The 26,864-nt window shown below is 27.2% G+C and overlaps 1 protein-coding gene across 1 annotated transcript in view; it reads left to right on the top strand.

The window, feature by feature from the left end:
* Window positions 1-1,082: 1,082 nt before the first annotated feature.
* Window positions 1,083-26,864, top strand: part of LOC132920139 (protogenin B-like) — a 39,075-nt gene continuing 13,293 nt past the window's right edge. The window contains exons 1-2 of the mRNA XM_060982305.1: window positions 1,083-2,229; window positions 24,689-24,906. Of these exons, the coding sequence (XP_060838288.1) occupies window positions 2,157-2,229; window positions 24,689-24,906 (291 nt within the window). The 5' untranslated portion in view covers window positions 1,083-2,156. The remainder of the gene's footprint in view (window positions 2,230-24,688; window positions 24,907-26,864) is intronic.

Raw genomic sequence — 26,864 nt, 5'->3', positions numbered from 1 at the left:
TCACTTTTTAAGGCTTATTTGCGATACAAGATTACTCCGTCTTGACACCATCGTAAAATTTTGGATATAGGTAGTTATTTAAAATTGTATAAGATAAACCACCAGTTGCGGTGGCCCTAAATTGCCTACACAAAGCGCCGTTGCCTATAATGGTACGACATAAACAATAGATATTATATAGGATTTGAATACCTTATGGTTTTTGATTATTTTCACCGTCTTTTAAAATAAATAATAATGATAAATGAACTTGTTAAATGACTTACGTTAATTTATTGGTGAAAATCTGAAGGTAATTTCCTTTTAATGAATTTTCCCAATCGATTGAAAAAACATAGTGATATTTTGTTCTATGAACATATTGTCATTGTTAAAGTATTATTCGTGAAAAATATTTTCTTAATTAACGTAGTAAATATTTTGACTGGAAATAATTCTCATTATTCATTATTCCCGCGTAAACAACGCCCCCACTGACCCACCTGTTATTATTTAAAAACAAACGATAAAAAAATGTAGAAAAATATGGTCGATTTTCGTGATAAGGATTAGTCTATATGCATATATGTTATACCTATTGAATAAAAAACGAAAAATAATGTTTTCAATAATATTATGTTATGAAATATATTTATATAAATATATATATATAGTGGCATTTAGAATTGTTTTATCTTATCATTGTATATTGAAATTAATATATTTATATATATATATTGTTATAAGTTATAACTATCGATTGTATGCAATTTCATCTATTGAGCAGATACCATCGATGTAAAATCGTTTTAAATATGGTTAGGCTTAGGATTATCGCCTATAGAGTTAGAGTAGGCAGATTTTATTTCTCAACCGCTGGTCAAATGCCGTGGATCAACCTAGGGTCTGTAGTTCTGTACGAATTTACCATGACGTGTTATTCACTGTGATCATACTATTCATACTGAATATTTAAGTGTACGGTACGCGCATGCGTATGTATTTGTACGGGCGTACGGCGACCTTGGTGTAAACAGAGCGGTGTTATAAACAACACATAGAGTTCACGGCCTATCGAATTATCTTATCACACAACACGCTATGTGATAAGATCGACATGGCGCTAAGCAATAGTTTTGAAATAAATATTATAATACGCTTGTCGCTTACTTAATATATTCTATTATAACATTGAACTATTTACATTGATCTACATTATTTTAAGTGGCGTTCATACTATACTGTGAGGTGTGTATTTTTCGAAACGTATTTTTTTTTGTGCAAAAGTCGAGTGAATTGTGAATAGCACGATAAACGGTGTCGTTTGCATTTGGCAACCCTCCCACAGTCCCGCAAGAATCAGAAATCAAAATGGGAAGACGTCGCAAACTAACTACGACAAAGCAGTAATCGTCGGGAGTGCGTCCAAATCACCGCTAGATCACGTCGTTTTCGGTCAGCAATTTCTTTACCTTCTCACTAGTCGTTGTTCGCGAAATTCTCGTACGCCCCCCTCCACCCTCTCATAACTTCCAAATGTTCAGACAACAACAATAATAATAATAATTCGGCGTATTGCGCGGTTTGTAGGGTGCGCGCGCACAACGATAATGTTTATGGCTGTGTGCGCGTGCGCGAGTTTATGTGTGCGAGTGAGTGCGCGCGCGTGTGACAATAATATTATTGCCGTAGCGTCGTGACAGTGTGTGAGTGCGCGCGCATCGACCATCACCGTCGTGTTAGTCCGGTCAAAATATCTCCGCAGCGTTCGGCACACGTTTTTTTTTCTATACAAAATAAAATATTGATCGTCAGGATTTTTACGTTTTTCCGATCTTTTAGCTGCACATCGCCGACCGTGTCTTGACGCGCGTCGTACACAATTTTGGGAGGTACCGTATACCAAGGTAACTTCAGACTCTTATCTCGTTGGTACGACCACGATACTGATCCGTCTCACGCCGGAGTAGATCGCGAAGTGTTGTTTTGTTCAGTGGCGGTAATCTAAGACGACGGCCTCGTCCCCGAACCATCCGGAGTGTATGTTTGGACGACTTGCTGGTGGAGCGGTTACACTGCTGGGATCTGCGGAACATAGGTTTTAGCAGAATCCCGACGTCATCGTCCCTTCGGCTGTGAAGGTGGTGAACGAGCAAAAGTCGGTCCAATGTGCCTCCATGGCGACCGCCACCACGTCCGCCGTCATCGTTCTGTTGCTTCTGCTGCACATGATAACGGTCGGCAGTGTCGGTGAGTACATATTCACGATTTCATAATGTTAGTTGTACCTAGATAAAGAGATTAAAATCGTACACCAGTGGTCAATAATAGCCACCGTTAGATTCTGACGAATGGTATTACTGCTCTAGTCCAAGTGAAAAGCGTTTATATAATATTATCAAAAATATCTCGTTTTGTGATAATATAATGTAATAATATGTTACAGGTAATATTAATATTGTTGTACCTAACGTATTTTGTAAATGAGCCCTTACACTATCATAACTTCTAAATTTCCACTATCGTCTTCGTCTTCTCTTTTAGCTCCTAAGCGTTGCGTTTGGATTTACTCCCTTCGGTGTTCCATTTAACGACGTTTGTATCTTATAATATTATCATCCAATCTCCGAGCAGAGAATTAGGCGACCGAATGAATCTTTATCGTTCGTCCGGCTGTCCGCTATCTGTTATATCGTGAGATAAATGATAATTACTGTTATTGTTATTCGGCGGTCGTACGTGATAACGACAAATGGCTACAGGCCGAGTGTACCACGATTAAGCCATGTGGTTTGTCTCGGAATGTCGAAATTTATAAAACGTCACTTATCGCCACCGTCAGTGGCACTACTCAGTATTCCGTTATTCGGTTATCGCCGTGTGATAAAATATTGTGTTTTTTACGTAAGCGGTATCCAAGTATCCAACGTGTTTTCCTAACGTTGTCTGCGCGACCGGCCTGCCGCCGATCAGACTTGTCGTATATCGATATACCTCTATTTACCTATACATACATATTTCCCCTCCACCGTACTCTCCCACCAACCATTTTTAACGATTCAATTAATGATCGATCACACGGCTGAAACGTTTATACGCCGTTATCTCCGCGCGCAGACAACAATTGTCGTCATTCATCACCTTTTGCCGTTTTATTTAGACTGTTGCAAACGTGTATTTTAATAATAATATTATGTACACATATCCTGATCGATTTAAAACGTCAAATGCATACGCTAGCAAAATATTTTAAATCGTGTGATCTCTCAAGTTGTGTATTAGTATTGCTAGTGTCGAGAAAATCAGGTATATATATAAAAAAAAAGAAATATAATAAATATAATTTAGTCGTTTAAAGTTATGAATTACACAGCCTAATATAACCTTAACCTACATCGTCAATAGTTTTTCAATATATAATACTATTGTTAGTTGTAGAAGTTGATTTTTTCACAGAAATATATTGGTTTGATGAACTGATGTTTTAAAAAGTGATGTTTATTCACATTCGTGTTCTAAGCTCCTTGAGAACGAATTGTACTGTACGATTCCTCGGACTATTATTTATAAATATATTGTATTAACTTTACATTATTATATTTTAAGTACATATATAAAATGGCAATGTCTCGTTGTGTAATTTTCCTCTTCAAACATAATATTATTCTGATGTTTGTCAATTACTAATATTTAAAAGTCCAATCCAACCCCGAACTGAACTATGTTATGTAGGTACGTGTTTACTTTATGTTCAAAATAATGTAAATATTTATTTTTAGCAGTAACTAAATATTATAAAGAAAAGGATCATTATGTAAAATATATTATATTATTACTAGATATCTACCAGGTAGAATATAATAATAATTAATGATAAACACACATTTTACTATATATATATATTTATAATAGCGCTGTTTTTGGTTGTTCTTACTTATTAGTTATTACATGTAACGGGAGTTACTGGGGGGTATCCCCTATTTTTAATCAATAATTGAACTAAGGTCTTATTGACGAATTGAAGGTTACAATATCTGTCTGATATTTTACTAGAATTATATCCTTTGACATTTAGCTGAATATTATTGCTTTGATTATTTCTATATTTTACAATATTTTTAATGACAGTTTAAGCAGTTTAATGTTCATTCTTTATTTTATTCTTAAAAAATTTTTTAGTACATGTTTATGTAGTATTTAATAAAAGTCAGTAGAACAGATGTTTTCAAAATTTAAATTTTGCTTTAAATTATCACATTCGAAAGATGATTAAAAGTGGAACTCCGTTAACTTAAAAGTGTTGTTAGTTTGACTGAGTATGTTTACATTATGTACTTAATTATTTTTTATTGTTTACTCGACTGTATGAAGAATTTCTTAATATTTTTAAGAACTAATTATTTTTATTGAAATTGGAATTAATATCTATTTTTAGAGATGTTACATAAAACTATCCTCATAATATTAAAAGCACATCGCTGTTGTAACTATATAATTGAATAATTTCCTCCCTCGCTCAGAATCTAAAGTAGATTATTTTGAATAATCCAAGAAAATAAACGTGTAACCTACCTACCTACATTTGTTGTAGTAAATTTTTTTAGAAATGTACGATGTTTAAACAGTATATTGGTATTGTAAGTTGTATAACGATATGTAAATACTTAACGTTGTTCGTATTAAGATTACTAGTCTGAAAAAAATAATTTATTTTATTTATAATGTAATATGGAAGGTTTTTTCTGAAAATATAAATTTAATATATTTTTATTAGTGTTAACTGTAGAGAATTAGTCAATTAGCTGAAAACTGTTAAGTAGGTAGCAAAATATTAATAATTAAATATTTTCAAAATAATTCATAGTTAAACAATGTGATTTACTGTTAATCCCGTGGGTATAATGTGTATTGTTACATATTTGTTATTGTTTTTAAATGCTTAGTTTATAAATAATTTAAATGAAAAATGATTTAAGTATCAATGTATAAACAATTAAATAAATAGAGATAACACTTGATTTGTATTAGCTTGAGGACATCTCAACTGTATATGTAGCCATCTTACATAGCAAATTTACGTTTAGCAGAATCAATTTTGTGTTGTTTGCATTTTAATATCGGTGAATTGACCTATATATAATGTTATAAACTTATAAAACTTATAGCTTACTCAAAATTGTTTTTGCTAAACATAAATTTGCTATGTTGTATACGTTCTACGATTGAAATACACGCGCGCGACGGCGTCTTAAAGGTTAAGCTCATTTTTACGATTTTATAGCCTCAATTAGAAATAAATACAATATTAAGAATTAAAAAACTATTGATATTTCAATAAAAAGTTTTAATAAATTCTAAATTGGTATAATTCATAACTTTTTGTGTTATTATTGATTTTGTATAGCATTATAGAATCCCAATTTTAGTAGGTATACCTATAGGCAATGAAAAACAAATATGGATAGTATATGGAGTTTTCAACTTTAGTTGTTTATGTTAAGTACCTACGTCAAATTTTGATTGCGTAAGATTTCCGAAATAATTAACTTAAAATATTAAAATATTTTGTTTATGAAAAACTGGTCAATATTCATGGAGATACCTAAATATTGGTTAATTACTAATCTCTACAATTAATTTTTGACATATTAATAACATTATTAAAATATATTAACTTTTTTAAATTTGAATACCAAATCATTAACCTATTTTAATTTTTAAACATTAATTGTTTGGTTCTTAATAATTTATCATTAAATCGTATACATCATATTGATGATTATTTTGTAGAATGCAAAATGTTTATTTTGTACTGGTGATATTGAATATAGAATTGCAACGCAGTAACTGATGTAGCGTTTTTAAGGGAGTTAGGTATTTGTTTATCATCTCGAGGGATAATTCTGCCGGAGATTGTATCGTGTGCGCTTGTTATTATTGCCAAAAAGAACAGCTGCATAAAACCAGCAAACTGTCGGCAAAATGCACACCGGTATGGATTTACTGAAAAGAAACGATTTATTGTTGGTCCAAATGGAAAACTGGTTTCTTTGGATCTTTGGTTGATATTGTGTTATAGGCCACCTATGCCTCACCACGGGTGTGGGACAACAAAGGTTTTGTATGACTAGTGGCGAGGGTTGGATTCTACTGGAGATGCCTACTCAATAATATTATGTGTTAGTATACAGTATTACTACAGTAAACACACCATTCGATACCATTAATAATACAATTATATTCAGGCCGCAGTATTCTTATTTTATTCTATCATATATTTTTTTCATGATTTTTCGTGTTAAGGAATGTATCGGGTTTTCTGAAGTATATTCACTGCGTATAGTATTCTGAATTTTCCAATTCTAAAAATTGATAAGTAATCTTGTAAGAAGGTTGTGCCGATTATTATTTGGCTAATAGTCTTATCATTTTTATATGATTTTAATTTGATTTAATATAATTTATTATTCAAAGTAGTATCTACTTCATAGAATAATAATAAATATCGATGAAAATAATATCCAAAATACTTACGTATTTTTCAACGTTTTTCGGGTTAGTACAATTATTTAAACAGTATTTGAATACGTTGATATTTTTAACAATTTTATTTTACAAATCAAATAAGTTATAACTGTTATAAGTATTACACTTCTATAAGCTATTCACATGTTAAGTTAAAAATGTATATTCTCATAGGATATCGTTGTTTTCGTTTGCAATTAATTTAATTAAAATGAAAATAGATTTTACGAGATTTTATATCAGAATTAATATATTAATAAAAAGTAATATTAAAAATTTAAATATTTAATATTATTGAATATTGTAAGAAAAACATATTTGAATAAAAATAACAAAGGTCAAAATGCTTATAATCACGTGATGAATACAATGTACTAGGTTTAGTTATTAAAACAACTATTAAATACAATTTATTAGTCTAATTTAATCTTAATTATTTAAATTAAATTAAATTATTTCTTCAACATGGTTGTAATATGTGTTTGATTTTGAATTGAAAATTGCTTTGTAACAGAAAAAATATTCTTAGAATTGTAGAACTGGTCGCAGAAAAATAATAAATATCTATTTTTTAACGTTTTTGTATATTCACTTTTTGACCTCTTAAATGTAACTCAAATTAATTTTTTTTCGAAGATAAATTAACTGCCATTTCATTATTATATGGTCCAATTTTAACGAACTTTATACTGGGCGTTTATTTAAAGGCGTTTAACATAGTACTTGAATAGTTCTGTTAATGTTTAATGTGTAAATCTTGATTGTGAAATTTGTAGTTTCGTAATCACAGGGATTCTGCGTTTTATTTTATGAGTTTACCCTTGTTCTAGAACAATAGACCCTAGCGTTATTAATGGAATAAAATAAAAATAACAATAACACACATTCCTATATATAGAAGAGTTCATTGTCCTCATTTTTAAAGGGGGTAACGTTAACATTATTAAAGTTTGTCTAGTTTTTATCGGAAAAAAGGTTAGCGGGATACGTATAATTTCTCAATTAGTCACAGCTATCGGTATATATATTTTTTTTTGATACTCAATATGTTATTCGAATTATACGTGACTGTTCTAATGCGTATGGGAAATATTACAACTGAAAAAATTTTTGCTCGTCAATGCTATCTAATAATATTGTATCTTTCATTTATTGCTATGTTTATTTTTAAAATATTGTGGACTCATCATTTGAGAAAAGGTGTCGAGTGAGAGTATATTATTATGGCAATAGAATGTCTTTTGATAGTGTTGTGCAGTATATTTTATTTTATTAATTATAATAATAACTTGTTTTGCTACTGTAGGTCATAAAATACTTAATCTGTAAAATATTTTCTATTTAATGAGTGTAGATTAATAATCTAATTCCTGGTAAACAATTAAGTAACTTATTTCTCTTTTTAAAAATTGATTATCATAATTTATTTTAATTCACTGAAATGTTCTGTAATTTATTTATATAATATGTATTATTTATTCAACTATTATTCATAGGAGTGATAAATTATAAATATTGTAAACATTAAGCTTGTATAATAATTATTTATTTTTAATTTTGGTAAAATCTTGTTATGTTTGTCTTAAAAAAAATCTTTTAAATATAAAATTATATATTTCAAATAATGAATTGAGGAATTTATACATATAAATTGTATACAGAATTAACTGTTCGTTCTTTTTCAATCAAAATAGTTGTGTCTATTAAATCTTAATTATTTTGTAACCAATAAAAAAAAATAAGTCTTATTTGTTTTTACCTAATGATAAATTAACAGTGTTTAGCATTTTTATTTAATTGTTATATATAAGTGATACCTAGCTGATACCATTAAAATCAGATTAAAAGTAACTTTTTACGGATTGTAATTTTAAATAAATATTGAACGAAATTGTTTATAAAAAATGTGCATATCTTTTTTAATAATTCTAAATTTCTGTAAAAACAACTTATAAGTAGAAATCATACATTTCGAAAATTAATTTCTAAGAATTCAGGAAATTTTTGTAATATTCAAATTCAGTTTTTTATTTTAAATAAACAAATATTTAATAAATTTATGAAATTTCTTCTGGAACATTCTTTTTATTTTTAACTAAAATTAAGAAATTCCTAATTTAAAAATACTTAATAGTTTTTTTGATTTTGACGACTTAGGTGAAATTTTAAACTTCAAACGCGAAAAAAATGTGATTTTATTTTCGAAAGCAACTTAATATGACAAATCTTGTATTATATTTTTAAGTTTTTTTGGCTTTAAAATATCTTTACATAAATAGAAAAAAAACTAAAATAATTTGAAAATATTTTGTCATGTCTTGAAAAAAGTTAATGTAAATATTTGGTAAAAATATTTAGAATCTTTAGTTATTTTTGGAGTTAGAACAAAATTGGTGTTGCGTAAGTATTCTTGTTCTGTAGTTTTCCCCAATATTTTAAAATATATTGAGAATTTTTCAGTTTCCCTCCCCATAATAAGTACCAACAATACCAGATACAATATTATCAACAATCAATACCAAAGTTAAACATTGAACTGATTGATGCATTTTTCTGCTCTAAAACACGATGATTAATAAAAAAAAACATATAATTTTAAAACTAAGAACCACCTACAACATTCATTGCTTCGCTCGGAATTCAAAACACTATTAAACTTGTTCAATTGGTTATTTAATATTCGTTATAGTACAATGTCGTTATATTTATTTAATACGTTTATAGCTTATACTTATGTTTATGATCGTTATTCTTATTACTTTTAGTTAGTTGTTATTAAGGTAAAACATTTGAATCGGTAAAATTTCAATTGTTACATAATAATACCGGTAACAACGAATAATGCTATTTTCAATTCAATATTATAATAGCCGTTCATTGAAAACATGCATTTGTGATTTTCTAAAGTCATTCTTGTTACAATTGCATATATAATTATAACTAACCTATACTACTTCGTGTATATAATGATAGTCGATAGGTCAGTAAATGACGGTGTGCAAATAACGAATGCTGATGGTGGTGGACTAGTGGAAAGGGTGAACAGCAGTTTACATTATGCATACTATAATATAGCGATACATTATCTCTATTCTATTTATCTTTTTTTTATATGATGCATCTATGTACAAATATCAACTGTCATTCGCCAACACATTATACCATTGTTAACTTGTGCATTATTCCATTATATCTCATTCGTCCGTGAGATCCAACAGTTATTTTACTTGTATTCGTTTCAAATCTCGATTTTTTTTAAGTACACTGTGTAAATAAATAATAGTACCTATGTAGGTTTATGAAAAATGTGTCAATATTTCTAACATTTTAGATTCTGAGTAGAGTGATGAATGTATTGATTTTATAAAGATTATGTGTATTTTGTGTATGTGTTCACGATAAGCAGTCGATAAACTGTTTTGATTTAAAAAAATGGGGTGGTTTCTGAATGACAATTGGATCCAGTTTTTATTTTAGAGAGGTCATAATAAAAAATTCCCAATATTTATTCCCATTACTTTTTTATAATCTAGGGAAAAAATTTAATTATTACGTAATTCCAATTTAAAAAAAAATGTATTTTAATATTTTTGTGAACTCTGGAACGAATAACGATACTAGAAATTTTATATTATCATTTTTTATTCACGACAACATTTTGAAAATATTTTTACTGTTTTTGAAGTATTAAAATTTTGAAGTTTATTTTATATTTTTTTCTATACTTGTTGATAAAAAAATATTTGGTATTATTGTTCTTTTGTCGCCTAACCGGTAATAATATGTATAGTTTATACACTAGTAAAAATAATAAATATTAAACCACCACGGAAAATCTCAGAGTTCTTAATACTAACCTTGATATGTATACTATAATTCTTGTTGATATAATTAATGATATTAAAATATTACACATAATAAAGTTTTTTCTAATAGGGATAAACATCAAGTTTATTTGTCCAATTTTAAATATTTTCACTGGAAATTTATTAAAAAGTCTCAAGTTAGCAATTTAGCATAAAAAACACTATCGGCCAGTAGAAGTATATTTAAGTACGATTATAAGCTTATAATAAGTGGAGAGGTTACCATATTATTATACATATTCCTCCTCTCTGACCGTACTTATTTTTTAATATTATGATATAATATTGATGGATTATTATCTTTATATTGTTCGTATTAATAAACTAAGGTAAATAATAACTTTGGCAGAATTATTTTTATTAGATTTTGTAATATGTACCTAAGTTCTGCATTTAACCATTACAGTTGAAAACATTATTACTGAAGTGTTAGTTTTTTTTTGTGGTTCTTATGTGGTTATATATATAGTGTATAATATACACTCTAATTAAAATATTTAATCAAGGTAGATTATGTATAATATTATAAAGTAACTATATAATATTTGGATCATGTCGAACATGATATTGATTGTCTATACATGATGTAATGAGGTATAAGCAAATAAGAATTGTACTGTTCGGAATAAATAAAATGTTTATCAATATTTAGTAATAAATGTTTGAAAAGTTTAAATAACTACTTAAATCAATGTTTTCTTACTGCGTCAATAATAAATCATAAAAAAATAATTATATATTATATAAACTTATGTCTTAAATATTTAGGTAATAGTTTTCTAAGGCTTATTGTTCTTTATTTTCTATACTGGGCATACATATAGGTATATAATAATGTAGTAGGTATGTATACTTACAGAGCGTAATTTATGCCGTTTAGCGGTCATATAACCATTGCTTTTTTTCTCTGCGAATCCTTCCATAGCGACATTGACGTTATCACAGTATAAAACTGTAAATAAGCCCAAGAAAAAAATGACGGCGAAAAAGTGCCAACTTTTCTTGAATACATTGCTGTATATATTTAATCCTCCTATGTGTGAGTCAACCGCTATTTCCTGAGGCTATTCACTGATCGTTATTTGCATGCATATAAGAAACAAGGGCACAAGGTAGACCAGTCGTTGTAGATCGTTCGGGATGTACAGTTTAAAATATTTAAAAAAAAATATGACGTACATATTCCCATCATCTGTCAGAAGGGGTGTGTTCGGTTGTGTATTGAGCAAACGGAGCAAAACACTTATTGAAAAGGGGATGAAAGTAAATTAAAATACAATTTAAATATGGTTCGTGTTTGAAAGACCGGAAATTATAATGCGTATAACGTATAAACATTGTTTTTCATTATTCATGCATAGATATAATAAAATGGTCAATTGTAAGAAATGTATTGTAAATCTATATAAAAAAATATTGTGTACCTACAATGACGTGTTAAAATAAAACCTGCTTTCTACCGACTGAAATATTAAATAATAAACCGTTGATGAATAAAAAGACAGTTAGATATTTTGAAACTTATGTTTGAGTAAACAACAATATATATTTAAAATTTACATATTATATAATTATATAACAGGCTTATTGAGTTAAATCTTTTTTTTTTATTATCGCTTTAAATAAAATTATTTTGTGTTATAAATGTTGGTTTGTATTCCATAATATTTTAATATCCTTACATTTTAAATTACCACTGAATACATATTGATCAGTTTTATTTTAAATCAATTTTAATTAGATAATATAATAATAAATGCATACAGAATCAAGTATAAGTTCTATAATTAAGCGTGAAATCATCGGGAAAACCGAAAAGGAAATAAGAATAAACATATAATGTATTAAAATGTATTATTTACAGTAATATTTACTTACCTTATATCTAAATTACAACAAAATAACTAAAAAAAATGTGTTTATATATTTTAAATTCTAAGTGTAGAATTAAAAAATGATTGTATCAATTTTACAATGATATGTTTTTTTGTATCTGTATACAGTGTGTTGTTTTTTTTATTACTTATCGTGTATAGTATACACGATAAGTGATCAAAAAAATTCTTCGATTTTCAACTTTAAGGGGGGGGGGGGTTCAAATAGAAAATTGGATCATGTTTGTACCTAAAAGTAACTGGAAAAATTCTCAGTATTTTTCAAAATAATATAGAAAATGAGAAATTTTTATGCAAAACCAGTTTTTGGCAAATTCGATTTTGTTTTTTTTTTCACAGAATAATTATGTTAGCATTTCTTACTTGTAGTATAATTATAATTGTTTTGATAGGTATAAAAAAATATTAAAAATACATGTCTCTTTTTTTGTATGCATATGAAGTTATAATTTGAAATATTTTTGAATTGTTAAAAATTTTTTAAATATTTATTTAATTATTATTATTTCCAGAAAATATTATTGTGATTTAAGTGGTAAATAATGGTAAAATTTTGTTAACAATGATTCAGTGTTCAATTATTGTTAATAACACAAAAATAAATAAGTACAAATGTGTTGAGATATTTTGGATAATAGTTTAAAATATAATTATTATTTTTTAATAAATATAGTGAATAAATACTTATATTAATTATAAATACATTATATTTAAAGTGTTAAAATACACATAATTATTTATAGAAGTACATAGGTATGTATAAAATTAACAACTTTATTATTATAGATTTAATAAAGATTAATAAGTGCTGTTTGTAGTACCTTTTACTTAAATCTTCATCAAAATATTTTAATATATTAAATATGTTTGTTCGAGTGAAATTAGGGAGGAAGAATCCCTTTTCCCTGACGCTAATCAAACGTGTCATATTAAGAAGTACTTTTTATTCGTTTTTTAACCGACGGCGCCGCGGAAATAAATTACGCAATACTTTCGCGAAGTAGTACTATAACAGTCATAAATTCTTTCTCTTTACCCGTTTATTTTTTCCGTATCCACCCTCGTTAGGTTATAACTAAATAATTATTTTATATCTTAAAAGTATAAATTAAACTTAATTAATTAAAAATTATTTAACTGATTAAGTTTTTTATTTGTTACCTATTTATTAATTATCTACTGGTTCACCTGAGGCTAACAGACCATTTTCGTTCTTTTTGTTCTTTTTTGTTTTCTCGTATGTAATTATTTATCACTGAGTTCAAATTTAACACTTCCATTACAGTGACTTACTCTATGTACACTCCACACTGACATGTATTAAAAGTTTTGTGGACCTATATTTTGTATAGTACCCCTTTGCCACTCCGAATCGACTGTATATACATATATAATACTTGTATTTTTTTTGTCATATTTTTTTCGTGTATAATATCTACTAATTTAAATATAAATACAGTGGTTGCTGCTTATTGTAATCACGGTTAATGTTATCAATCGTTTATTGTTATCTAAAACTATAAGTACAGGCCGGATGTATACTTATAATATGTGTAAATTATGTCGGTTATTATAATCAATACGCCGCATAATGTTATCAGTTTGAGGTCATAAAATCAACATTATGTACGAGAAATTGTTTTAAACTTGGAGGTTTTGCAGAAAGTATCGAGTAGGAAGAAGAAGAAGAATATGAAGAAATAGTTAGATTTTAAAAATTGGTTGAAAATTGTGAAAATCACATCAAATTTTACCAAAGAATATATTTTACATGCTTTATTACAAACATATAAACTTGAAGAAAATGAACTTTAGCCACAAATGTATACCTACTGAAAAACCTCTTCTTTTGAAATAAGAGAGTAGGTCGACCTCACAAACATTAAAATTTAAATAGTATTAAATTATAATTATTTAATTAATAATTGTTGTTAATAACTATGTGTGTAATAAATTTGATACAACATAATATTTATTTATTTTTTTTTTATTTAAAGTATATTTTTATTTTTTTCAACTTTCGTTTAGTGTTATCAATCGGATTATATTATCAATTATGTCCCAAAGTGATTACATTAAGCGGCGACCACTGTATTTTAAGTATATTAAGTGGTGTATGCAGGAAGAATAAAGAGAGGGATAACCCTTAAAAAAAAATAGTGTTAAATAATAAAAAAAATTCCTAATATCAAATACCTATAGGCTATAGGTATATAAAAATAATAATACACAATAATTTAAAAAAAATTACAAATAATAATAGCTGAACTAGTGTGTATTGCTGACTATAATATTGTATCAAATAGAATCATTTTCAAATAATATTTATTCCTCCTATCCTGTTTAGATTAAATGCCCATCAAAAATATAACTGTTAGATTTCTACAAGATATCGTACAGTAAACTATGTATATAACTGATTACACCTATTGTTGTATCGATATCTTACAATTTTCAATTTTAGACTAGTGCATTTTTGAATTTGGATAGCGTTTTTCATAATACAATTAATTGTCCGTAGGTATTAAAATGTTAATGCAGCCAGTCTGTAGTATTACACCGATCGTGGAACGACTGTTGTAATTTGTATTCGCGTTTTATTATTTAAGTATTAATAGCTTATTCAAATGAGCAAAAAATTAAAGAACAATATTTTAGATACATGATTTGCCAAAACATTAAAACGAAAAAATATTATACGATAAGTAATTAAATGTATTATTATAATTAAAACCGCTCAAAATTCAAAACAATTACATTTTTTATAGTTTTTTAAACCCCTCCCCTCCCACCAAGAAAAAAATTCTGGACACATTACTGAATAAATTTATTTGTTTGTTGTTGCAATAATAGTAATAAGGATTAAAACACATAATTATTATTAATTAAAACAATGTTTCTTCGTATGTAAAGTCATAAGAAACATTTTCCTATTTTCTATTTTCTATTTACAAATTATTTATAATTGTTTTATTCAATTTTAAATAAATACTTATGTATTAAGGAACTTTTTTTTTGTCTACACGATGATTAAAATTATCTTTTATATAGTTTGAAAGTCGATAATAGAAAAAACAGGGAGGTTTGAGCAACGTGTATATAATATTATCGTACTAACGATGCAGTAATAGACAATAGTAATACAGGCAAACGACAAAACTGTTATTGGACAAGCTGAATTTTTTACTCTTTTAAGTATACGGTAATAAAGAAATCGTTTCTGTATCGTAGAGAAAGAATATACATAAATATGCGTTTAGATCGCACAATTTTCCTGTATACAACTATATACTTTTATATAAAAACGCAAACATGTAATCGGCGAATATTTTAAAATTAAAATCCGTGCCGGTATCCGATTGCATCACGCATCGCGATGTATATAGGTAAAAACAAAGAAGCTTGATTATCATAAATTTGGGTTTCCAGAAATCCGAAATTATTTCGTGAGTGTGTTTGTATTAGAAGCCGACCTACGGTAGGTAACGACCGTCCGAATAAAAAAATAAACCGGTTTACGCAATAATAATAAAACACGTGCCCCCGTTGATTATTTGGCCTCAAACGAATTCACCTGCCAAATATACACGCAATAACCTGGGTGTTTTTTTTGGTAATATACGATTTTTTTCCTGCGAAATATGTGAGGCATGTGTGTGCGTGCCGTGATTTTCGATCGATTTAAAATAAAATAATTTATGTTTTGATTTTTATAATATATTTAGTGTTTATAATATTAATTATTATGTATAGAAGATTTAATTTTTATGATATACCCATTATATACTATGGATTTATTTTATTATTAGTATTGGGTAGTGCGCAGTTGAGTAGGAGGGATGCTATATAATGCTGACAAAAGGCTAACGCCTGTTGGTAAAGAAATAACAAAAACTCCACAATGCTGATGGCATTGGCCTTGAACAGGACGACTAGGAGAGTTTGAAAATATCCATCAGCGATGGCACACGCAGTTGATACGATAAAATACGTAATAGTCCACTCGAAAACAACTTACTGATGCTGTGCGTAGTCGAGGTCATCGTCAGGACGGATTATTACTATTCTTTATTGTGTTTGTTTTTGTTGGCCAACCGACGGTGAGGGTAAAATAATATAGTTTTTAAGATAACTTGTCAATTATTTTTTATTTATAAAATTAACGGTTTATGTACAAGTTAGGTTTAGGTACAATATCAATTGTATGCGTTATACATTATTTATTCTGAGTGATTTTGTTGAGTGTGGTATTTTATATCTAATTTTTTATCTTTAGATTATGGTTTCTGATAGTAAATTAGATATACGTAGATAGTTGGTACTTTAGGAGTTAAAAGTTCAAATACTCAGTAGTTTTAAAAATATATAATTATAATTGTAAAACAAATTATGGAAAAGCAGGAAAATGTACGCTATTTAACCTATGTTTCGGGTTTTTTATTGTAATGAAAAAATGTATCTGGGTATTTAAGTATTCGCAGTAAGTGAGTTGATTCTTGAGACCTACTTTATGTATTAGTTGATTCCCAGGTCATTAATAAATAATAGAGCTGCATCCGAATTGCACGCCAAAAAAAAAAAAATGTCCGAATTGCATGGCTATCTCTTAGAGGGGTATGTCTAAATTGCATGCCGTGTACCCACAAGTTTTTTTATCATGCACGATGTACTTATATCTAAAACTTAAACTTTAATTTTGATTTTTCTTATATTATAATTATTGATTTTTTGATTTATTATTATTTGTAATTTTTCAGTGTAATTTAGTTAATTAAATAATTTTAAACTATTCCCCCTTTTTTTCATATTGACATATTTTATCATTATAATTATTAATTATAATTTTTATTATTTTATTATTATATATATACTTGTGCTATATTGTATATTGTCAAAAAAAGTTCACCAAATTTTATAATATTATTATTTATTTGAAATTCCATGTAAAACTGTAAAATACATTCACTTAATTACATTAAACTAAAATCGTTTTATTTAATATTCACAGTGCCATCTTTTCCTGTGATTTGGAAAAATTTTAAAAAAATATTTCAACCTAGAAACATCAGTGCATCAAATGCATGCATTTTTAAAAAAATAATAGAAAAATCAAAAACAAAGTTTAAGTTGTGCACGTAAGTGCATGATAAATAAAGATAAACTTGTAAGTGGTAATAGGTACACTGCATGCAATTCGAACAGACCTCTCTAAGAGGCAGCATGCAATTTGGACATTCCAATTTCTGTTTATTTTTTTGGCACGCAATTCGGATGTACCGATTAATAGGTATGTACGAGTTGATTCTCGGGTCGGCGGGTCATTAAGAAATATGTTCGAGTTGATTACCTGTTATATATAAATTGAGCTATTGGAAGTGCAGTCGAAACATATATTAAATGCAGGATCAATCGGACTAGAAAATCCATAAAAGTCCGAGAAAAATTTACCTCATTTATCTCATTACCGAATACCAGTTTTTAAAAATAATATGTTTTACATTTTTACCTAACTAATCATTTTTTTAAATAAATAATAAATTATAGTATAATACAATAAATAGTTTATAAATAAAAACTAAATGATTTTCAAAATATGAAAAAACTAAAAAGAACAACATTTTTGAGAAACTTGTCAGCTAATCTCCTCGCTGTGTCTCTTGGATTACGCTAATAGGCTGAATATTTGACTGAATATTGAAAAAAATAATTAATGAGTCATTATTAATGACCCAGGAATCAACTCCTACATACCTCTTAATGACCCAGGAATCAATTCGTACCTCTTAATGACTTGGGAATCAACTGGTACGCAGCCTAAGTATTTACAGGATATCTTGATAAATGTTTAAATTATAGTATTTTCTAGACACGATATGACTTAATAATATTTTGTTTCTTTTTAGCTACTTATACACATTTATAATAGTAGAATTTTTTTCTATTTGTGTTGACAAAATGTTTTTTAGTAAAAAAAACTTGAACATTTATTACAGTTCAATTTGTCTTTTATTATGTGATTTTTACAGTAATGAAAAAATATTTAAAGCATGTATTTTATAAATTACTTTAAGTGCTTGAAATTCATATTCTGGAAATGGTTAAAATTGCATACATTTTAAAATTCTATTGTTGAAAATTCATAACATTTTAAATTATCATGTTACAAGATTTAATATTTAACAAACCTTATTGATGACGCGCTCTCAATAGTTCGTAATTTCCGTTCTAATTAAACAAATTCGTGATTCACAGAGCACCTAATATTTTGTGTTATACAAGACGAAGATAGTAAATATGGTTTCTGTTATGAGGTTGCTTGATGTATTTTTATAAATATTATACTAGAATTGATAGGTGAATCGCAGGATATCGCTTCTTAGAAGGGGGTTATTGGTGGTAATATGGGCTTATACGTTTAATTTGTATGTATATGTATGTATATATAAAACCATAACAATTTTAAGGATGAGCTAAATTAAGCTTGGCCAGCTTCCAGCTATATTATACAGGTATATACATTTAAACATTTAATCAAAATCAGCATGTTTAAAACTTGGTGTATATTTGGGACATTTTTACATCTCAAGATCTCGGGACACCAGGACATATAGTTCGTGACATAAAAACTGGCTGCTGACCGTTAGGAACCTAGAGGTGGTTTCGCTTCAGGAGTCTACAGTATAATTAAATTAATAACAATTTTTTTGAATTAACACTTAATTTACTAAAGATACTTTAAATATTTTATAATATAATTTGTTTATTTATAACAAATATAAAATGCTCAAAACTTACAAGTACAAAAAAAAAAATTTTTTAATACATACGGAACTGGGAGCTGGGACAGCAGCGTAGTGTGCGATAAATACTATAGGTTATAGCATATAGGTTCTTAACCGGGGGTCCACGGAGTAGCTGTGAGTTTTTTTTTAATAACCCAAAAATAAATATACTGGACAGACCGTCGGTCCAAGATTTCAAGGCAATATTGAAATCTAAACAACAGCAAATGTCACATTAAAATTTGTTTTTGACTATAAAAAAAAGTGATTATTCACAATCATTTAATATAGTATTTGTAGTATTACGTCTTAGATTTATTATCATTAAAATATATTTAAAATAAAAATTATATTTATTCATTTATATATTTACATTTTATACTACATATATTATAAAGGTGAAGAATGTATGGGTTATAAGTATAGGTTTCATTTTTTTTTTAGTGATTCAATGTTTAAAATCTTTTTTTTAATCTTGATTTATTTTAGATTCTGAGCGAAGCGATGAATGTATTGATTTTATATTAATGTGTGTGTTTTGTTTTGTTTATCATTCATCACCTTTGTCCTTTTGGGGAAGTAAAAATTCTTCATCAGTCAAAAATAGGGATGGTTTCTAGTAGCAAATTAGATGTAGTTTATATTTTTAAAAGGTCAAAATAAAAAAATTCTTTTCATTTTTTTTTTATAATTGGAAAAAATTAAAGTAAAATGGGGATTTCCACTCATATTCAATTTCTTCAAAATCGATTTGTTTTTTGGTTTATTTTGAAAATGAATTTCCGTAATACTTGAAATCCATCAAATGTTCATAACTTTATAAGTATACCTATAATGTTGGTTACAATAAAAAAAATATTATGTGTTATGTATGTTATATGTTAATTATCATAATTTTCTATTTACGATATAATTTTAAATATTTCGTCCATTTTTGAGCTAAGGTTTTTTTCTATAAATGTTGATTAGAAATCTTTCACTGCAGGGTCAAAATTCTTGAAAATTTAATACAAGATTTCACAAAAGTTGTTCTTTATCTATACACAAATATTAATTATACATAGGCACAATTTTTTTTATAAAAATTATATCATCACTAGTGCTACGTGTCAGACTACCTACGTGTCAGTAATTGTTAATATTATTGTTAAGTATAATTTCTGTTTTATGGATATTCAGATTTGAATCGTAGACGTTGCGTTGTAATGTGTTACTGTATGCCTGTATATTTTCCTTAGGTCACAAAAATTGTACGCTGTATTCTACCATAATTGATTGTTTTTTAACGTCGGGGCAACAGCGTAGTAGTATTTATTATATTGAAAATAAAGCGTGGGACTGAAATAAATCTTTAAAAAAAGACCGTAAACAATTCATATTGATTAACCTTAAAGATAAAAAATTATAGTAAAGCAGTTGACTTCCTGTATTGCAAGTCGTAACTGTTTGTTCAATTAAAAATTATCACGGGCTTATAAGTTTGGCGAATTCGAGAAATTATATATATATTATTTAGTTTCTAGTTCATGGTATATCAACCATCATTGACACCGTGCATTGTTCTTTGTTATTTATGAATTTGGATATTTCAATAATATATGTCTTGATTATTATCGTTTTACGCTCGTATGATACCCATACTATCTACATGCTATACATACACCAAAAATTCAATGTATACGTTAAAAACGGTTTAATGATCAATCAACTTAATTTATATAATTCTAAATATGTTCTTGCAATATCTCCCTTCTATTTAAAAGGCCTCTTTTATCCGGTGTTTTTCTGGTTTCTTAAAATCTAGTATAGTTTTTCTTATTGATATAAATTTCGATTCCTTCAATGTAATTTATATTGTCACATTTCCCTATTTACCTTAATGCCTAAATTATTCGAAGATAAATTATATTTTATAAGTATAAAAGTCCACACTGATCAATTCTTCTATGATATTAAAAAATAATTTAACTATTATGATAAATTTTTTTATAATTTATAACATATCATCATTTAAAAATAAACAACAATATGACTAAAACTTATTAAAAAAATATATAACATATAATAAAAATATTTAAGTACATATTATTTATAACTTGCAATCTTCTTATTTTTAGTTCATAATTCTAAAATAATCAATGAGTAACATGATTTTCGAAGCTTGAGATCAACAAAGTAATTATAATAATATCTACTTTTATCAATCTTCATTCAATTTATAAATGGTGCTTTTGAGAATAGTTATCTATTTGTCATAATTTTCACTGATTTTTTTAAGGCCCTTGACACTGTTGTTTGTTGATTATGTTATATGTTCTTTTATTAAGTCTGCTTTTGAATATTGTTTTAACATACGGTCTTCATGCCTTTTAAGCTATATATTGTTTTTGAAAGCTGTTTAAAATATTCAATTTTTTTCTATACTTGCTCATTTATTTTCGCTATTATTACTCTTAACCGACTTCCAAAATTTGCATAGAATCAAATTTAACATTTGATTTTTAAAAAATATTCTTCACAATAATATCGATTATCCTGTGTTCCTTAGATGACTTCCTTTTTAATTCTTAAACACGTCATTATAGATGTTATGTCATATTTTGTATTCCATCTCAGTAAAGTGATGAACTGCTCAATATACTGTATTATGGTATTTATTAAATAAATATAACATACAACTTGTCACTTAACAATTTTTTTCCTCTTTTAAGTAGCATTTATATTATAATTTACGTAAATTAGACATTGAATTTTAAAAGTAACTTGTTCATTATTTTATTTTAACTGCTATATTCAGTTTACCGTTTCTTGTCAGAAAGATAACGAACTGTAAAGAATAGTATTACGTATATTTTAAATAATTTTAAAATTGCATTTCTTTATTATACAGCGAAATATGTATTTAACTAAAATAAACTAAAGCCGAAGCCGAATACTTGGAATGTAAAACAATATACATTCATTTTATATGCTGGACGAAAACCTCGTGTTCGCAATGGAGTCTCAATACACGTAGGTACTACATAATATATGACATCGTTCATTTTGCAGCGGTTGATAATCCATTACTGCTCGATCAAAACTAGTCAGTATTAATAATTAATTTTGTAAAATTCTAACTTTTAGTTAGTTGTTAATTTTTAATTTTTCGTTCCTTTTATATGCATAATTATATACATAGGCGTCCTCAGACATTATTCTAAGGAGAAGCAAAATTAATTAAAAAAAATAATAGAGATTTTTTATACATTTTATTTATAGTACATTTTTATGTTTCATCATTCTTACATTACTACAACTGGGTATTATTATTATTATTATTATTATATAGAGCACTTAAACTATGATAAGATAAAATAATTCAGTTATTATTGAAGAGAGTTTTATACTACTTATCAAAAATTAAAGTATTCTGTGTCTACTAAATTTGCGCGTAACAGATAATTCTTAGGAAAACAAATTTAAAATTTTCAGGGGGGAAGTGCCCTGTCTCGTTCCCTTCTGTGGACGCCCATGATCGTATAATGTTTGTAACACTGTCTAATCAATATTATCCTATACCTACATTTTATTAGTTTATTGTTATGGGTTTTAATATTTATAAAATTATAACATTACAGAAGTACAATAAAACTCAATTTATTCTGTTTATCGAAGTCTCGTTATAACGGAATAATCTAAAAAAGTTTCATTTTTTTTTTTTTTTTTTTTATTAAAGTCCGTGATTTATAGATGTTTTGTCAACCGTATTACTTGTATCATAATTTTAGTCTATAGATAAAGGAAATATTATGAAAAAGATAAGAGTTTCATGATTTTGATGTAAGTTATAAATATTACGTAAAGGTTTGCTGTAAAAATTATTTTTCAATAAAAAGTACCTACTCAATTAAAAAAAAAATTTTATGCTTAATTATGACCACTATTTAAAATTACATTGATGATTTTTTCTACACAGCAGAAGAATTAATTATTGTATATGCATTTATTTTACATTATATACCTACATACATTTTTCTTTGTATGTTTCTATAGTAGACTAGGTATATATCAAATATACATGTGTCGCGTTTGTAAACCATTGATTGTGTATATCATGTACCTATTTCTGTGTAATAGGTCAAATTAATTGACCCGTTATATAATCATATTTTATTTAAAAATGATCGATAGTATAAAAAAAATTTCCAAGTTATACTACGATAATAGCAAAACTAGTGAAGATTTTAAGGGCCTGGCCTTCTTAAACTACTTGGTCAATACATAAAAAAAATGAGAAAGAAGAAAACTGATCATAGTCAATAAATAATTTAATTGAAATTGATTTAAAAAATATCCAACTTGTTATAAATTACTAAAAGTTAAAAATTGGAAATAGTTTTTTGTTTTTTGTTAGAATTTTCTAAAAACTGATAACAACGCATTAAAAATATGAAAGTTACTGTTTTAAATTATTGTTTATTAGTCATTGAATTCAATTTTAGGTTGATTGAAAAAAATTTACTGAAAATCACATCATATACATATAACTATATATATCATATACATATTTCTATTGTGTTCAATAAGTTAAGGTATTATTCAATGACATTCTCAGCGTTTTCTTGTAGCCGCTATAGTATAGGGGGATGAACTGTATTTTGTTTTTTTTTTATATTTTAAATTTACATAATGTACATTGGTATAATTATAAATATATTTTAGGAGTAGATAAATATGTAACTAAGGTTAGGAGGCTAACTAGTTACAATTTTATAAATAGGTACACATACCTATGTTTTTATACATTCAATTATATGGGTATTTAAACGTATCCTAAATTAACATTTTTTAAGTATATATAACAAAAGATAAAATGTTTAATTTTAAATATTTAGACTTGTAAAACTTATTAAACTAATAGTTTTAAGTACAGGTATTTTGTTTTTTGGATATTTCATTTTTGGCTGTAGATAATTAGAGAAGATTAGAGACTGAAATATTATCATTGTCAATTGTTATTTATATAACGGGTAGTCGTAGTCCTATTATACCTAATCTAATTTTCTATATACAGTTTATTGTATAGGTTTGATAATCACGAAGTTTTACTATTTTTTTTTTATAATTGATAATATTTAACATTACTACAAAATTAGGATGTATACTACCCTTTTTTTTTCTGTGGTTACCGGAACTGCCTATACTCTGTCCAACAATAGAATATTTAAATTTTGCGCATCTCCACGTGATATTCAGTCATTGATACCGGTTCCACTTTGAGACAATGTGTCGCGTATAAGAGAAACGCAAAATAACTGATTATTGTCAGGCTACCAGGCATGTTCTCTCGTTGGACAGAGTTAGTATTACTTAGTATAACTACCATCACACGTATAAAAAAGAGTTTATGTGGTAGATATAACATCATCCTCTCGTGGCACGATCTGGTAATACTTGAAATCGTTTTTTTTTAATCACGGTTTAAAAAAACGGTAATAAGAAACGAAATTGACTTCGTGATCACTTTTCAGATTTAGTATGATAATCTATTTTAATAAATTTTAAAAGTGCATAGTGAACCTATGTGATTAATTTTAACCTTCAAAAAAAAAAAAAAAAATCGACCTATTTATATAATTCATATTTTAATTTTGAATAGTACGAGCAGACATGGCGGTCGACATTGGACCAGACTCAACGTGGATCACAGAGCCACCAGAGGACGGTGTTGCGATCCGCAGTAAGCCTTATACGTTACAATGTCATTCCACACTGCCGAATGCCACGTATCTATGGATGTACAACAATCGCACTTTGGATCTAGTCAACGACTCGCGCCGTCAGATTCTTCCCAACGGCTCTCTGTTTTTCAAAACCGTAAGCAATTCAGTTTTTCTGTTCATTGTAATGGGCTTGATAAGTTATTTAGTTTCTATATTATATGCGTATTACTTGCGGAGGATTTATGTATCTATAAAGATACTAAATATTTTTGAAACCCTTATGTATAAAGTAATATATATGTAATTAGTTATATATATATATTCTATGGTATAAGGTATAAATAACCGTACATTACTATTTGTATCATTTGGACACATAAAATAATGTATGTATTCAATATTGTCTGTACTTCAAATTGTGCATTATTCGTATTCAATTTCAAAATATATTCATAGATTATAATAAACAGAGTGTTTCACCAAGTACGCTCATCCACATTTTTTCTCTTTAACAGACTATAATACAATTATTGTTAAAAAAATAAAAATATTATATTATTTATGGTTAATAATATATAATAATAATAATTGTACTGAGTATCTGATATAAAAATAAATAATACGCGTACGTATATATTCATATCAATCCACTTTGTATATGACTGAATACAATTGGCCACTTCACTTTGTCGATACCAAATCAATGGAAAGTCGCGGATATGGAAAAAAAAAACCAAAAATAATAAAAAAATCAATGTGAAATATGCATATAAAATATTTGTTAAATTTTTAGCAACATCAATAATCTGCTGTTTTCCTAATATTATTTTATTATACTCATTTTATTCTAACATTCCATCATTTCCATCGAATATTGATGTTATTAAACCCACATTTAGTTGTTCAATCGTTGAGACTGTTGAGAAATAACAATATATAATATATATGAATAAGCTATAGGTAGATTGATGGGAAATTAAACTGCTCACTGACCCGTGTAACTAATGGTGTGTATAATTTTATGGTTTGTATAGTGTTGATGGATCTAAATGTTACTAATATAAAAATAAAATTTACTAAGGAAAATTAGCAATTTTAAATAAAAAAAATTCTGATGACAAGTACAAAAATATTTGTGTCGTTTGGAGTAATCAACCTATTTTTCATCCCTAAAACACACTACAGTATGAATAAACCACGCTACATGTCTTTAGAAATATTTACAGGAGATTTGATCCACGGTGTGGCGTGGTGTTTGGACGCAGTCACTGTCAATGGTGCTGTGGTTAAGCCCTACCGACGTTGCTAACTCTCGGATAGGTGACCACCCGGGTATTTCGCCATGAATCAATGCACCATATATGAGAACACTTACTGTACCGTACCCTATCGTAACATCTTAAAGCTAATAGCCATAATTGCCGTCTTGTTGAAGCTTGATAAAAAAAAAAAAATAATTGCAATATAATATTATTACGGTATAAATAACATTTCCAAATTAATATACGATTACGAGGAAAACCCACTCAGCAAAGCAACGTTTTACGTGCATTGCATTACTCATTTGTTGAATTTAGATTTAGCTCACTTATATAATGTTCAATGTATAAGAAGTTTTATAAGCACAAATTAATATGTTGGAAATTTTATCAAAAGTTCAGCGATAAGGACAAATTTATTAAAAAGCAGTATTAAAACAATTTTTTCAAATACTATAAATGGACAAAATTGACTTCGATGTACGATACACGTTGGGCGAGAACTATGATGAAATGTTGAGATTTTTTTTAATTTATCAAACTATTGTTGACATTGGAAGAATTACAATTAGTTAAAAATATTGCTATACATCTTTGACAGAATTTCTGCAGCTGTAGTAAATTTGTAATATGCTTAGTGACCTCTAATACCCTATTTTTAATGACATTATTCTATGTAAAAATCTATAATTAATTAATTGTGATTTAGTTGAAGCTGTAAAACATATAGAAACAATAATAAACAAGCTTGGAAATTTATGTGAAAATATGGACCATATACCTTTAGATTATTTTTTTTTAAGTTGAACTTCCTTAAAAATCTTTTGATAAACAAGAAAAAAAAATTTCAAGA

Source organism: Rhopalosiphum padi, chromosome 1, assembly GCF_020882245.1.
Source record: "Rhopalosiphum padi isolate XX-2018 chromosome 1, ASM2088224v1, whole genome shotgun sequence".
In the NCBI taxonomy this organism is placed as follows: Eukaryota; Metazoa; Arthropoda; class Insecta; order Hemiptera; family Aphididae; genus Rhopalosiphum; species Rhopalosiphum padi.
This window is presented reverse-complemented; position numbering and strand designations above follow the sequence as displayed.